The 17018-nt window shown below is 37.9% G+C and overlaps 1 protein-coding gene across 4 annotated transcripts in view; it reads left to right on the forward strand.

The window, feature by feature from the left end:
* Dock4 (dedicator of cytokinesis 4) overlaps positions 1 to 17018 on the forward strand; it is a 406069-nt gene that overhangs the window by 176093 nt on the left and 212958 nt on the right. For all 4 annotated transcript variants that reach the window (XM_036206392.1, XM_036206395.1, XM_036206394.1 and 1 more), the window contains exons 2-5: positions 2036 to 2119; positions 4435 to 4475; positions 6784 to 6839; positions 11702 to 11798. In XM_036206392.1, the coding sequence (XP_036062285.1) occupies positions 2036 to 2119; positions 4435 to 4475; positions 6784 to 6839; positions 11702 to 11798 (278 nt within the window). The remainder of the gene's footprint in view (positions 1 to 2035; positions 2120 to 4434; positions 4476 to 6783; positions 6840 to 11701; positions 11799 to 17018) is intronic.

The following is a 17018-nucleotide window of genomic DNA, read 5'->3' on the forward strand; positions in this document are numbered from 1 at the left end:
TTCCTTGAGAGAATGAATTTTCACAGGTAACAGAAGTTAATTCTTGGGAATTTGAGTATTTTTAAAATATGAACAATGAAGCTGGGTGGTGGTGGCACATGCCTTTAATCCCAACAGAGGATTAAAGGAGGCAGAGGCAAGCAGATGGATCTCTGTGAGTTCGAGGCCAGCCCAGTCTACAAAGTAAGTTCCAGGAAAGGCTCCAAAGCTACACAGAGAAACCCTGTCCTGAAAATAAAAATAAAAATAAATAAATTAATTAATTTAAATAAATAAATAAATAAAATATCAACAATGAAACAACATGACTGTTTCAGAGCAAAACATTTTATAATAATGGCCATGATCTCTTTCATTCCCTCAGTGATCACATGCTAAGCTCAGCCTGTTTGAACTGAGAAACAATTAGGAGCTCAACCCAACACAACCTCATGTTCATGCAGCTTTTCAGAATGCACTGTCCAAATACTTGAAAACGTAAATGATGAGAATGACCTGTCCTGGTGCTATTGTATATGCAAGGTGGGCAAGTCACAGAAGGCTACCCTGACGAATATCGTTAACCTAGTAAGGACAGAAAGTCTAACCAGGTACAGGTTTGTTTAAGATTTCTCTAAGAATTAATCTATTATATATTCAGTGGTCAGTCTCGTAAAAAGTATCTGTAAGTTATATGAAGTCATCTTTCAAGGTGCATGAACTCTGGATTTTCAAAAGCAAATATATTTATGAACATAAACATGGTATTTTTTGTTATAGTTTAAAAAATGACATCATAAACTAGTGTTTGTCTACAGTTATAAAATGTTTTAAATTTGTCCCCATGTTGTTATTTTTATCTTTCTTGTGGCACTTTGCGTTGTGTTTTCTGTCCTATATTTTGATTTCTAGTGTTAATTTTGTTTTGAGATCACAAAAGGGCTTGAGACATCTCTAAAAGCCCATTAACTTATTAGTGTGTTTTGATTTCTTTTTTTGACAGATTCATGTATTTCTTCAAGCTTTTCAAAGATATTTCCCCAAAGTAACAGAAACTTGGTTTGGTGATTAGGGCTGTATCTGAACCTCATTACCTGAAACAAAATTAAAAACCAGATTAAAACTTTCACCTTTTAAAATTATTTTTAACCTGACATAAATTGCAAATTGGCTTCAGAGTGTGTGGCTTTTCATGTGGGGGTGGATGGGTGGGTGGGTGAGGGGTGGTGACCTTTTCTGTGTGTGTTTTGATTTGTTTCCTTTCTTTCTACATCTCTGAGATTCATCCTCACTATTATTCCTAGAGAAGCCTGGATGACTAATCTAGATGCACATCTTTCTATAGGGGTACATCCTGGTCTGCCTTACTCTACACAGTGTTTCTGAAACAAGCTTATCAAAAGCATGGATCAATTAGTGTTGAGAGTGCTAAGGCACATGGGGATTGTGGTCGAGTGTTTAGCTCTAAAAATGGCTTGCTGAGTCATTGTGAAAGAAATGTCAACATTGACTTCACTGCAAGAGAGACTGCTGGTCCGCCATGAACTTGGCGTGATTGTAGGGATGAGAATGAGCAAATAGACACAAGACCTTCTCTTTTGAAGTTTACTGTCTCAGAGAAAGAATCTAACAGTGTAAAATCCAGGCAAACCAATATTAGTACTGAGTACAAGATGTGTTCTTCATTTATTAGTAATGTCTGTTTATTAATGGCCAGAGCCAGGCACCTGAAGGGCGGGAGTAGACCCAGTGGGGTTTGAAGCACACAGTCCCTCAAGGATCGATAAGCAGTATCATTGCCTTTATATGTTGCTGGCAGTAGTCTTGGTATTTTATATACTACCTAGGGAGTATTCCACATAGTTTCCAAGTACATTCATAGTGTTTATTTGACCAAGACGTTGGCAAAATATATGAGCTTAATGATTTTCTTTTAAAATATATAAAAGGAAAATGACAGCAGGTTCCCATTCATTTTCCTATGCAATAATGTTTAATTGTAGCAGTATAGCTGCCTCTAACATAATTGCCTTATTTTCTATATCATTTCTTACAGTTATTGCCAGTTTTCGCGGCACCATCCCATTTGGCTTGTCACTGGAAATCGGAGATACTGTTCAGATCCTGGAGAAGTGTGATGGTGAGTGGCCTCATACTTATGGCTTAAGTTGGATGAAGAGCTTCTTATCCCACAACTGTGCATGACACTTCAAAATGTGTTTGTTCATTTCAGAACCTTTCTTCACAGTCACAGCAAACTATTTTTGACAAAACTTGTTCCTTACATATTTAATGTGCGATGATGGGAAAGGAATTAAGTGTTACTCTTTAGTTGATTGTACTTTTTCCTAACTTATTGTCCCTTTTTTAGTCCTTACATGAGATGTAGAAAACACTGGAACATGTTGTCGGTAGGAGTTCATGACTAACTCTCAGCTTCAAAGGTTTTCCTGTAACCCTGGTGCACCTGAGGCTAAGGCTCAAAAGATGGGGCATTTGAAGTTGAGGAGCACGAAACCCAGGAGAGCTGGCCTTGTAGTCTCTCTCTTCTCCAAATAAGGGATAAAAGTATCCAATGAATTTGAAACATTAGTAGACTACATTGTATGAATCTATGTGTTATTATTAATTTGTGTAGCAGGTAACTCACTAGAAACACTTGATCTGTTCTTAGATGTCTCCATTCTTATTCTAGGATCTACCCTGGAAGTCTAGTCCCTGAAAGGATCTCAGATAAACTGACTACATTTCTTGTTAACAAAATGACTAGATTTTAGAATGTCATGAATATATAAAAGAATACCCATTTTCTTCCTAAGGGATTTATTATATGATTGTGTTCTATCATACAAAGTTTCATCAGGCATTCAATTGTGTTTAGACAAACGAAACTACTACATTTGGCTGGAATCTGGCTTTAAATGCTATTGATAAGTGAGTATTTATTCTGTCCACTGTAATAGAAAAATTACAAATATAAGGTTTCCTATGTCATTACTGAATGCATTCTGTCTGTTTCTCCTTAGTATATAAATATAAAATGCTTCTTAAATTGGTGCATAGAAACAGGGTATGCTTTTAATGGAATTTAGTAATCAAACCTTTTTCCTTATTATAAAATTATGCAAAGACCTTTCTAGCATTTCTGAAATAGTCAAGGTTTTCAATTCTGTTAGAATAATTGTTACAAATCAATACACATCTTGCATCTGGTCTTATGAGACATTAATAAACTCTGTGATGTAGACATTCTGACTTCAAGATCAGGCTTCATTGCTTGAGCTGCTGTTAAGACATTAGACATAATTCTTTTTTTTAAATTGTATATCTTTCTAAGAAAATATTGTGAGGAACCAAAACAAATGTAATATACAACTCAATCATTTTATTTCAAAAATTCAACTACAAAAAAGTTAAATTAGAGAGAACATTTCTACATAGCACATAATTTCCTGTCATTAAGAAAAATAGCATCTGCACTTACAAAAAAATATACTACGTTGTTTAAACTGACAAAAAAGAGATGCCTCCCTCAAGAATAGTACTATAACACTGTTTCTAGGTTATTCAGAACCTAAGTACAATAGATACTGTGGCAAATTACATTGATCAAATATTATGGTGATATAAGTATATAAGCTCATTTGGGTAATGGCTCTTAGGGCTTGGGACTGATATAATGTATATACACATCTGTTATATCATTGCTGGCCAGGCACTGATACAGGTGGTAGACTTGTGTATGCACACATCTGTTACATCACTGCTGGCCAGGCACTATTATAGGTGGTGGACTTACGTATGTATACGCACATCTTTTACATCACTGCTGGCCAGGCTCTGTTACTTGGGAATCAAACCTGAGGCAGAATTTAGAGTGGCCTTAAATCTTTTTTTTTTTTTTCCTGGCCTTAAATCTTGCATAGACTTCTTGCATTTCCCTTAGACATGGTATGGCCTTTAATAAAATAGGGAGAAGTGATATTCTGAGAGGTAAAGTGATGTCCCCCAAATTAAAGAATAGGCTGGGCTTGGTGGCACAAACCTGGAGGCTAAGAATGGAAAAGTCTGAGTTCAAGGCCATCTTAGGCTGCATAGACCCTATTGCAAAAAAATAAATAACAAAACAAATAAATAAATAAATAAACCAAAAAGCAAAACCTAGCTAGTAAGTTGCAGTCAGTTTCTTTATCTACGTCTAGTGCTGTGATCCAAGCCTTTATTTCCATTCATCCAAATTTCTGGTACAATTTTAGTAAAGCAGTGTATTAATGAAATGCTTAAACTTGGGGTCAATTGATCTGTGACCTAACCTAATCCTAGAACCACAGTATTTATGCATAGAATAGTCATGTGAAGATTAAAATTCTAACATCAAAGAACATGTCATTTATTATCTTTAAATATTATCATGGTTTATGTATTAAAAATGTAATAATGATTATTTCTCCACAGGCTGGTACAGAGGATTTGCCTTAAAAAACCCAAATGTCAAGGTAAAAACTGCTATTTCTAACTGTAATTATAGGATATTTTTATTGAAGATGACCATTTAAATTATTTGGCTATACAATTGAAATTAAAGTTGGAATCTTAATCAGGCTCCAAAAATGATAATACAGATTTTCATAATTTTGGGAATTCCTTTGAACTGAGATTAAAGTTAAGGTAAGATCCTGAAGTCATAATTCTCTATAGCCCTCAAAAATTATACCGAGAAGTGCTTAAGCTCATTAGATATAAACAAAATCTTTTTGAAGTGTTAGTTTCCCAGAGAGGTAAATTAAAATACAGGCAGGGGAAATATATTCCAAAAGAAATATTGAATGGTAATATTTAATCTTTAAACTTCCCGTGGTATTGTTTGTAATTCGCTGGTGTGCAAAGAACAAGCATGTTTTAGAGTCTTGTTAAGGGTTCCTCGGGTGATGGGGGCTGAACCAGGAACACAGTACTTGTAAGTGCTCATCTTGTTATTTATTCTAGGGAGTTCTGTGGAGTCATTATCTATATTTATATTAGACTCTTAGGTGTAGTGTGACCTTCATTTTATCTTTCATTTGGATAGTTTGTGACTTTTTATAGTAATTTTTACTATATGCTTTATTCTAATCATCTATAGCTTTTGAATGTTTCCATAGTCTCCTACTTCATTTACTTTATTGGTGTGTGTGTGCACATGCCCACATACAAGGCACATAGGTGGTTCTCTCCTTACCACGCTCTTCCCAGGGATCGAACTCAGGTTGCCAGTCATACAGCAAATGCCCATCTTGTGGTGCCTCTAGTACATTCATATTTTTGGTTTAACTTGAGCTTTGTTAAAATTGTGGATGAGAAATCATATCATTTCTCTCTCTTTCTCTCTCTCTCTTTTTTTTTTTTTTTTTTGGTTTTTTGAGACAGGGTTTCTCTGTATCTTTGGAGCCTGTCCTGGACTAGCTCTGTAGACCAGGCTGGCATTGAACTCACAGAGATCCACCTGCCTCTACCTCCCGAGTGCTGGGATTACAGGCGTGCACCACCACGCTTCATTTGTCATTTTCAAATACAATCTAAATTCCTTTGCCTGTCTCTTTGCTTAAACATAGCTTCTGCAAGAACATCCAACTGTGTTTAATTACTTCATTTCATTATTTTAGATTAGTCCCAAGGAAAGCCTAACGGATAAATGAGCTTATAAATTTAATTTCTTGATACTTTAGCCCCCATTTAAAGTTTTGTTTTGTTTTGTTTTTTGAAATCTGCAGGGCACATGCAAATGTAGCTTTGATATTTAATTATTCATCTAGCACACATTTCTGAAAAATTATTATGATTTCTCTGTCACTTTTGTCTCATGTCATAAATTTTGATTTTAACTTTTCTTTTTTAAGGTTGTTTATTTGTTAATTCTGTCATGTTGAAATAAATCTTATAAAAATAGTTTCAAAACAATGTCTTCCTATTCATTGCTGTAGAATATATATATAAAATTGAGCTAAACACTGAGCCATCTAACCAGCCCAAATTTTGTTTGGTTGTTTGTTTGTTTGGTAATATAAGGAATTAAACCCATGGCCTCATGTAAAACAGGCAAGTGTTCTCTTACAGAGATCTGTAGTAAGCTAAAATTATTCATTGTAACGTAATTCTCAGCCTGGTCTGATGTTCCATGTCTGTAGTCCCAGCACATGGAGGGCTAAGGCAGAAAGATTGCTGAGTTTGAGGACAGCTTGGACTATGTAGTGAGAGTCCCTTGTTGGTTGTCCTAGAGTGACAGACCATGTCTCATAAACCAGTTGCCGAATAACATCATCATAGGTATTTTTTTCTTTTTTTAAAAACCACAGTTTTTATATAGAAGTATTGAATGCTTTTTATTTTCTATTTGTGGAGAATATACCTGTTTAGCTGGACAAAGTAGCAACCCATAGCCACCAGTCAGCATCACGGAAGCCCAGCTGGAGGATTGCCACAAGTTTAAGGCCAGCCTGGTCAAGGGAATAAATTCCAGTTTAGACAAGGCTACACTGCAAGAATCTGTTGCAAAAAATAAGTAACGGAAAGAAAAAGAATGTATTTACTGAGTGAGATTTGAATTTTTTTTCAATTATATTTAGAAAACCTCTAAATGTGTGAAGTTGGAATAGATATTAGAAAATAACAATTTGTGCCACATTGCGTTTTAGCCCATAGAGTGTGCTGGTGTTTTGCTTTTCCTCATATCGTCGTCATGGTTGTTAACTGTTTCAGACATAGCTGCTTATGAACAACTGACCTGAAGAGACAGCTAGACTGTAACCTTCATGTTTTCTCTTCCAGGGTATATTTCCTTCCAGCTATGTTCACTTGAAAAATGCCTGTGTAAAGAACAAAGGGTAAGGATGCGTTGTATTCAGAGTTGAAAGATTGCCCACAGCTGCTGACTACCTTGGAAACGAAAGCCTCAGTAATTGTATTGCAGAAAGAACTACAGAAGATCAAACCACAGTCTCTGTTGTTTGATAGGAGCTACTAAGGCAGCAGCAGATAGAGATAATTAAAGAACCCATTTCTGAGTGCTTAGCTGCAGGGGCATCCTGGGTTATTGCCATTTCTCATTGTCCATCGACCATGGAACTTGTTTAGCCTTAAACAGAGAAATTGGTTCTTCTTAGTTTCCTGATGTTTAGGGAAACATGCCAGACAGAGGCCCTAACATGGTGAGCCATGTAGTCTCAATGCCCAGGAACCTCCTTGATTTACCACTAGTTAGAGAAAAGTGAAGCCTGGGACCAGTGGGGTGCTGAGTAAGTAGAATGCTTGATGTGGAAACCTGACAACCTGAGTTTGATCCCCAAAAACCACACAAAGGTCGAAGAAGAGAACTCATTCCACAGAAGTGTCCCCTGACCCCCACGTGTGCCATAGCATATGCCTGACCTCATATACATCATATACATCCAGTAATACCAGATAAAAAGTTAAAAACAAAGCTGTGCATGGTTCACCTTTAATCTCAGGACTCAAGAAACAGAGACAGGCAGGTCTCTGTGAGTTTGAGGATAGCCTTGTCTACACAGTGAGTTCCAGGCCAGCGAGGGCCACATGGTAAGGCCTTGTTTCATAAGCATAAGAACAAGAAAAGCAAAGTCGATCTCTTCACCCACATGAGTATAATACCATATCCTGTGTGACTTCATACATTATTCTGCTTTTGATCTATGGATTGCATCCAGTCACAGATTGCCCCATATGTGGCCCAACACAAAAACACAAACTCACTTAGAATCTATGCATTTAAAAGAGAAAAAGAACTTTGCATACTTCTTCAGCATGTAATTTGAATAACAACTTATCACAAAACAAATCATCTGATATGCCTGAATGCTATGTTTTATTGGACGGATTTCACTGATCACTGAGGACTTCTTATGTATTTAACAATATTTTCCAGTCCCCTTCTAAACTGACTGGAAGCAGCTGTCAGAATAATATCAATCAAACGAAGTCCTACAAAATATGCCTGGTGTTGAGTAGTTAACGCAAGTAAATAATTTGTTGTAAGGTGGATTTTTGACACATATATTTGGTGCCAATATCATAAGGAATCATCTGTGAATTATAGTGTAATTTTTATTTTATTACTAAAATACACAAACTCAGTGATAGAAGTTATATATTTATGCAAATAGCAATAAATAGTAACTTTTTCTTTGGACTCTGAAAGCATAGTATATATAAATTTTAATTTCACCAAAAATTTCTAGAGATGTTATCAAAATGGATGATTTTACATTCACCCTCTATAAAGCTGTGGTACTTGATTTTAGATCGGTGAACTAACATGGGCAAGTCGTTGAGAATCTCTGGTACAGATACACTGAGGTTCCCTATTGGGATAAACGTTAAAGCACCTGGGTAGAGTACGCTGCTTGTCACATATGCCAGTACTTTAAGCAACTGTGGTAGTTTTTCAAGATAGTGGATTCCAGGAATAGTTTTCATCTGTTAGTGAGACTTACCCCTGAGGCTTTGTTTGACATCCTGAGTTCCTGGTTTCCAGTTTTATTTCAGTGTTAGCTTTCTTCAGTGATTCTGTGTCATTGTTAAACTCTCTTTTTGTGCCCTGAATTGTTTTCATTCGACTGTTTGCATTGTCCCAGTCTTTGTTAAGGTCTTTATTCATATCCTGACTGAGATCCTTGAACATACTCACAGCTGTTGTTCTGAGTCCCTGTCTTGCACTTTGACTAAGTTCTTTCCCAGGACCTGACATGGTAGGTTGCTGTTTTCCGGAGGAGGCCCGTTGTCTTGGTCTGCCCCAGCCCTCAAGGTGTCCACCTGATCAAGTGCACACACTTCCCTGGCTGCTGCCTTTATCCAAGCCACCCTGATGCCCCTCATCTTTAGTGCGATGACTCCACCCTACACTGTGTTCAAGGAAGGAAAGAGTTCAAAGGCTCTGGCACTTTCTTAGCTTCATTCCTTGTTGCTGTGATAAAACTCCCCGACCAAAGCAATTTAAGGGAGAAAGGGTTTATTTTTAGTTCCCAGTTCCAAGTTACACTCCATCCTTGTGGAGAAGTCAAGCATTGGGAACTTTAAACAGCTAGTCCCGTTATATGTGCAGCCAAAAGCAGAGAACAGTTGATTAAAACAGGCCCTCTTGTGCCTAGCTTTTGAATTTTTAAATACTGTCTAGGACACAAACTGAGGGAATGGTGTTGCCCCTTTCTATATTGGATGTTGTCACATCAATTAACATAATAAAGACAACCCCTCCTCACAGACTTGCCACAGGCTGATCTAATTGACTGTCCCTCATTGAGACTCATGTCTCAGGTGATTCTAGGTGCTGTCCTGCTGGCAATTAACTAAGGCATGACAGGTGACATGAGACATAATTTTAAAATAAATACAGTATCTTTCTTCCCTTTCTTTAATTTTTAAAATTTAATTTATCTTATGTGTATGAGCATTTGACTTCACGCATGTCTGTGCACCATATGTGTGCCTGGTGCCCTCAGATGCCTGAAGAGGGGGTTGGATGCTCAGATCCTGAATTTATGGGTGGTTGTGAGTCACCATGTGGGTGCTGAGACTAGATCCTGTGTCCTGTGTAATTGCAGCCAGAGCTCTTAACTGCTAAGCCATATCTTTAGCCCTATATTTTCATTGTTGTTCCTGGTCTTCTGGTGTCTATTTCTCCCCACTCCATGAGCCCCAAGAAACTGTAAAGGTGGATAAAGGTGTCCCAGAATTTGGTTGTATGAGTTGAAGATTTACAGGTTCTAGGCCATCACTGGGCCTGATGGGTATCATAGGGCAATGGGAATTTAGGGTAGATAGACTCTTTTCTAAAAAGTAGTTACTGCAGTCGATGTAGATCCATGGTTCTAGGACTCTAGAAGAAAAACTTTGTCCTGAAAATGTTCAAGGACACAGAATGTTGGCTGCTTGTTGTTCCTGAGAGAAAGATCGTCAGGATGTTAGTATCACCCAACTTATTTTAAGCAGATTTTTTAACCTGATGGACCGACTACTAGGATGAAGCTGATGTAAAGTTTGTCCCAGAATAACTGAACAGAATATATTTCAGGGCAGTTACTTAAGATAATTTCAACACTAATTTAGGAGTTTATGTAATTAATACAAAAGAACTGCCTTGTCTACATGGTATTTTGTGTTAGAGTTTTACATTTTGTTTGAATAACTCCAAATGAACTTTCCACATATTGAATTGTCTGAGGTTCTTTCCTAGGTCTTCAGAGCCAAGTAGGGTCTACAATGAAGGTCTTTAAATGGGAGTTTGTGAGTTAGAGGAGCCACTTCTGCATTGTTTAATTCTGCTAAGACCTCACTTTTAGGGTGTTGAGTGCAGTGGGAAGGATTTGTGGATACTTTTTGTTTCCTCTTGGGCTTTGTAGAGGATCATTTTATAATCTCTGAATCCAAATATTCATCATTTAAATTGCAACAGCTGCTTCCAAAGCAGAGTAAATGTTCTACCTTTGGGAAGTGTCATGTGAAGACTCTGAACGGTACTGCATCCTCCACAGGGTTTACATTACTGTTTACTTTTTTTCTAAGTTTCAAATCCAGTTTTACATTTTCAGCTTCATTTATGCCCTAGAAATATGGGAAATATTCACAGGACAGCAATAATGAGACACGAAGAGATGGAGCTCAATTAGGGGAAGAATCAAGGCAAGATTTTAGTTTCTGTGTTTCCGTTAGAAAGATTTCTCCAAAGACAGCTGTCTACACTTGGACATGACATCATAAAGGAGCTGCAGAACAGTTAGCCTCATGCTAAGAAGGAATCTCCCTTGGAATTTAATAAGCTGTCTCCTTTTCCATATGAAATATTGGCCTTTGGAAAAATAAACTGAAATAAAGGAAATAGTCTCCATTGATATTGCTGATTGCATTCTTCTGAGAGGCAGTAATGATAATGACCATGTAACCTCTTGAACCTGCACAAAACCAGAAAGAATTTGACAAAAGAAACTAGAGATGAAAAAGAATCTTCTATGCTAAAGGCAGGACCAAAGGGCAAACTAAAGCCCCCCTCCCAGGGTGATACTGCTCTTCAGGACAGCCATACACACCTGACTAATCCTTGTTTCTGACTTTAAAAGAAGAAACAAAAAGACTCTATCATCTGAAACACAGAGAGGAACATTCTGGAATGAATATCATACTATCTATGACATTGTAAGCCTTGGCTGTGTTTCATGGTAACAATATTAGTAATACATAGTTTTTATTGGCCTGTTTCAAATAATACAATGTAGGGGTTAGTGAGCTCAAATGAATGCTGAGTGAATGCCCTTGTTATGGGTTAGTTACAAGTTCACATGCCATGCATCCAGATGGCTGAACATTACTTCTTTTACTGCTGTTAAGAACTCTGGTCAAAGCACTTAGATGATAGCAGTCACCTCATAGTTGATGTAGTCTGGTGATCTTGTGTGGCAGATGAAACTGTTGAGATTGAAGATTAAAAGAGTGGTCCATTGGCCAAGCTGTCACGGGAGTAGAACATTTAGTCTTGACCAAGTTTAAGTGGCTGCTCCCTTGGGCATTGTATTACCCTCACTTATAACATTCCTCATACCAGCTCATAATTATGTCTTGGTTGCTGTCTGCCATACTGCAAGTGGATTTCTTTCCTAGTTGATCTTCTTGAGTATTTAAAAGAAAGTGTTGCCTTTGGTATTTATATATATATATATTATCTTCTTCAATTTCACAGACAATTTGAAATGGTTATTCCCACTGAAGATTCTGTTATCACAGAGATGACATCAACATTAAGAGACTGGGGAACCATGTGGAAACAACTCTATGTTGTAAGTAACTTTTTAAGGGTGAGATTTTTAGTTAGATAATTGTCTTAAGAAATGTGTGACCATGAGTAACCATCAACTAATATGTGAGAGCTTGCTTTAAGTCACTGGGTCTTCTTGGGAAGTCAGGGATGTAGATCTTACTTAGTCATAATTATTTTATATTATAATCTCTTCTTTCCCATGGAACATTTGTTTTATGCATTGTATTTCACTATCACAAGAATATAAAAGATAGGTCTTTTAACATCTAACCAAATATGAGTGTTTATGTGGACCTAGTTTCAGATTTCCTAAATATTTTCTATTTCAAAGATGAAGCCACTCTCCATGCAGTTTTAATGGTGGTGTATTTCAGCACATCCTACTTCTATGAGTAACTTGGGTATATCATAAATGAAAACTTAAGAGTTAGAGAAAGTATTCTAAATATACTAAGGAAAGAAAGGCAATTTTGTAAAAAAGGGTTAGAGTTATGTATGTGTATTGATTTGCTTATAACTAATAACATTATTTGTTCTGGAGTTGCCTGTGAGAGCTGATGGCTTTAGAACTCACTAGAAAAATCCACATGATCGTTTAGATCTTAGGTGAATTTTTAAAGTGTAGTCTTGGTAAACACTCAGATTGTACTACTCCAAAGCTTTGTGCTGAGACAGAGTCAAGAGAATGCAGATTTGGCTATTAGATTTTTAATTTTAATTAAGAAGGTCATAAAATACAACTATTATTGCATTGAAAGTAATTTTGTAAAGTATTTGAACTAGTACATCTTTAAAACACTGAGTGTTCTAGATTTATAATATCTCTGTCTCTCTGTTTCTCTCTCTCTCTCTCTCTCTCTCTCTCTCTCTCTCTCTCTCTCTCTCTCTCTGTATGTGTGTGTGTGTGTGTGTGTGTGTGTGTGTGTGTGTGTATGCACATGTGTGTATGCTTAAGCCCATGTCCTATTGTAGTTGAACAAGGGTATTTACTTTTTTTCTTTGATATGACTGCTAGTGAGGACCAAAGTTGACTTTGTATTGTTTAGCTATTTCTACATGCTTTTGATGTCATAACCACTCTGGGCATCTACTCTGGAGATAGACTTGTTTAATTTAAAGATCTGTACATAGTAAAATCTACAAGCTACTGTTCTGAGTAATGGGAAAGGGATTAATTATCTAACATTGTCTGATACTGGAATACTAGTCTTTTATTTGAGGAACAAATACGAATTTCAGTCCAGAGATAGATTGACTTTTGAAACAAGGATGGCATGATAGTGTTGGGCTTTCTGTTTTCTCTTTTCTTGGTTGCATAAATGCTTTGGTTAATTGTACATTTGTGTATCTTGGACACTTGCCATACTCTCTTCAGCAGTTTTAAAACAAAGCATCTAACCTTTTATTTTTGTTTTGTTTTTTTGAGATTGAGTTTCTCTGTGTAGCCCTGGCTGTCCTGGAACTCACTCTGTAAATGAGGCTGATCTTGAACTCAGAGACCTGCCTGTCTCTGCCTCCCAAGTGCTGGCATTAAAGGAGTGTGCTGCTATTCCCAGCTAGCACCTATGTTTGACGAAAGCAATAAGTTTTATAGTTTGCCAATAGTATTATGAGGTAATGGATTGTGCTTCTGCTTCTTCCTCAGGATCAGTGGCTTCACTGGGCCACGAGGGTGGAGGGAGCAGAAGCAGGGAACAGGGTTCAGATGGCTGTGGGTACAACAGAGATAGCCTTCCAGGAGATGACTTCAGTAAATCAGCTCAGCTTTATTCCAGGGAATAGGAATATATAGGATTGGGGAGCCTGGGGACAAACTCTAATTTCATTAAGTGGCACAGTCCTATCATAAGGCTTTGTATGTGGCAGCAGGGTCCTATAGCACAGCTCCGAGTACAAGTCTTAGTTACCATATGGGCAGCAGTGGAGGCTTCTAGCAGGAGACTGTGCCAAGGACCATGCTAGAGATAAATCAGGCATCTAGGCCTAGAGACAGCTTTCGGATAAGGTCAGTCTTCTGGGCCCAGAACCATTCTCCAGATATGAGCAGGTAGAAAGCAGGAAGCCTCGCTGTGGGGGAGGGGGTCCTCCATGTTGTGGAGCTTAGAGAAAGCTGCCAGGCTGTGGTAGACTGCAACCTCTGACCAGCAGGGCCTCCCAACGATGTATGTAGACATTTAAAAGCATATAAAAGAATGGTAACTGCTTGAGAAATTCTAGTTCTTTTAAATAGTGTTTAAATAATTAAATAAGGGCTTATAGTAACCTTCAAAACACGTCTTAATAAATTCGGCAGTGTAAGCAGGAATAGCGTTGAAGAGGAAAGCAGGCCCTGAGCTATGTTTTACATCTCTCGTCTTCCCTGGGGCTTCTTCCAGGTACTTTTATTCTTGAGTCTCACCAAAGATGATTTATCTGCAGTCCCACACTAAGCAGTAAAGCCAGAGTCAACCTAGGTCTGCTGCCACTGAAACCTGTTCTCTTTTCATTTTAAACCAAATCACACCTCAGCCACTCTCTAAAATAGGAAACTACAGTTTACTTTTGGATGCAAGTCCAATATACTGTGAGGATTTCTGGGTATTGCTTTAATCCAGTCGTTTAGTATTGTAATGTATTCTTTTCACTTACTACCAAATGGAATAGAGTTTTTAAATATTCCTTAGGACACTTCAGAGCTCTCCACTTTTCTCAAATTCAGTTTTTACAAAATATAATTGAGTGACCAGATCATATATTTATATTTTTCATTATTTTTGTTTTGTTTGTGTGCTTTCCTGTTTGTGTGATAAGTTTGTTTGAAAAGCCCAGGCTGGGATGGAATCATGGTATTCCCCCTGCAGCCAGTATTAAAGGTATTATAGCCCCATGCCCAGCTCTTTTTCTTAAAGTAGTGTGCAACATTTGACGGGTAGGCCCATTGTGTGGTCGGACTGTCCCTTTCACAGTTAGAGTCTCTTCCCTGAGAGGGAGCTGACCAGCCAGTTTTCATTTTTATGAACAATTTTTGCTACCTTCTCACGTCAGCATCCCCATGTCAGAAGATATGATCAAGTTCACCCTACTAAACCACATGAGCAGGCACATGCCTTTGCCCCTGTGATGGTGAGGATGTGATCTCTCTACTTGTCTACATGAGTCCTGACCTTTCATAGCTCTCTTATGTAATTTATTTTCACTTGGTGGATTTTTCCTTCCTACCACTGATATCCTCCAATGTTTCTTGGTCTTCTGCTTATTCATATGTATGACTTAAACAGGAACTGCTTCTGGAGGTGTGCAAGAAGTAACACCTATAAACCAATGTGTTCATTCATTTCCACCTCTGGGAGCTCAGGCACAGCTGCTGTAGATGGGGACAGACCCTGAGCAGTTAATTACAAGAAGATTGTGTTGCAGCGCCCTTGTAATGGGTTGTAAGAGAGTGTAAGACATGAGAAAAAGAGCAGGCAGTAACAGAAGACAGTAATAGAAAGCAGGCCCAATAGAGTGAGTTAGGAGTTGAGAAGAAAAGGAGATTATTTATGGCTTGGAGGATACAGAACTGGTTTCCTAGAGAAAGCTTCCCATCCATCTAGCGTATTTGTCAGACCTGCGCAGTACCCGATGGGTCCTTAAAACATCAAGCATTAACACAGGAGCAAATGCATCACTACATTTCAAATTTTATATTTATCTTTACCTAGCACTGGAACTTGATCACTTTTTTGTGTCTTGTAGCTCTAGAGAGCTTTTGGTAGATAACAACCTATAAATTCACATCACTAGTCATATACACTAGTGGTTCTCAACCTGTGGGTTACAACCCCTTTGTGGTTGCACATTGGATACCCTACATATCAGGTATTTACCTTATAATTCATAACACTAGCAGCACAATTACAGTCATGAAATGGCAATGAAATAATTTTATGGTTGGGGAGTCACCACAACATGAGGAACTGTATTTAAAAGGGTCACAGCATTAGGAAGGTTGAGAACCAATAATATAGACTGTTGATGATTTTTGTAGACAGTAGAAGCATATCTTATAAAGGCTAAGAAAGATGCAGGAGAGATACCCAATATCTCTGTGTAAGCTGTATATTTTTCAGTGTTGGCAAAGAAACAGTATTGGTCAAGGACTTCTTGTGAACCATGCTGAATCCTAACAGGACTAGGGACATGTTTCTTACTCTGGGATGGGCATTTTTCTTCACACTCTGTATGCTAGCTCCTGTGTCTTCACAGTAACTCCCTGTGGTGGATACTGTGGTACTCTTTACAGATGAGAAAACGCAAAGAGATTACTGAATTGCTAGAGTGTTTTACTCTAGAAATGATACAGATGGAAATCAGGTGATGATCATCCAACTCCTAAGGCAGTGTTCTTCACCTTGTGCCATCATCACATATTTGGTAACATATATAAAATACCTTTGCAGAAAAACATTACTGTCCAGTTTCACTGATGACTGAACTCATTATCAAGGCTTTTTGACCCAAGGTCTCACCCATCTTTCTTCCAACAAACCATGGTGATTAGTGACTTCGACAGAGATTATACTGAAGCCATGCAATCTTTTTTTTTTTTTTTTTTTTGAGCTGAGGATCGAACCCAGGGCCTTGCACTTGCTAGGCAAGCGCTCTACCACTGAGCTAAATCCCCAACCCTGATCTTTTTAAGTAAATAAGAAAGCACCATTTTTTAATGAGTCTGAGTACTGACCAGATAATGATTGAATACTGATCAATGTTTGAGTCTGAAATCTCCTTGTGTGTACAAATTCATGGCTTAATTGATGGAGAATTAGGGCCAACCTTCAGGAAATAAGTGGGTGACAATGTTTCCTATATCATTGGTTTTAGTTGCATGCAGCCTAAGGCTCAGACGAAAACCTGAGTAGTCCAGGGTAGAAGTCAGACCACATCTTAAAGCATAATAGAGTTTGGATAGGGCTAAGGAAGAAGCTCTTAGAGAGGAAAGCTAGGCTGTGTACTCAAGCAGCGACTAGACCAAGCCTGAGTGAGCAACATAGCATCTGTGTTAGGGAGCTGACAAGTCACATTTGGCTTGGACAGGAGAGCAGTGTTGTGAGACTTGAGTGAAAATACATAGAACTGCATGTCTCTCTGAGGACAAGGAAGTGGGAAAGATTTATCAATGGAGAAGCTGTCTACACCATGGCAAGCACTTGGTCCCCAACTCCCTTTGGTTACCTTCCATTCCAGTAAGAGGACTGACTGCCAGATGTCTGTGTTT

This window comes from Onychomys torridus, chromosome 14 (genome assembly GCF_903995425.1).
Source record: "Onychomys torridus chromosome 14, mOncTor1.1, whole genome shotgun sequence".
In the NCBI taxonomy this organism is placed as follows: domain Eukaryota; kingdom Metazoa; phylum Chordata; class Mammalia; order Rodentia; family Cricetidae; genus Onychomys; species Onychomys torridus.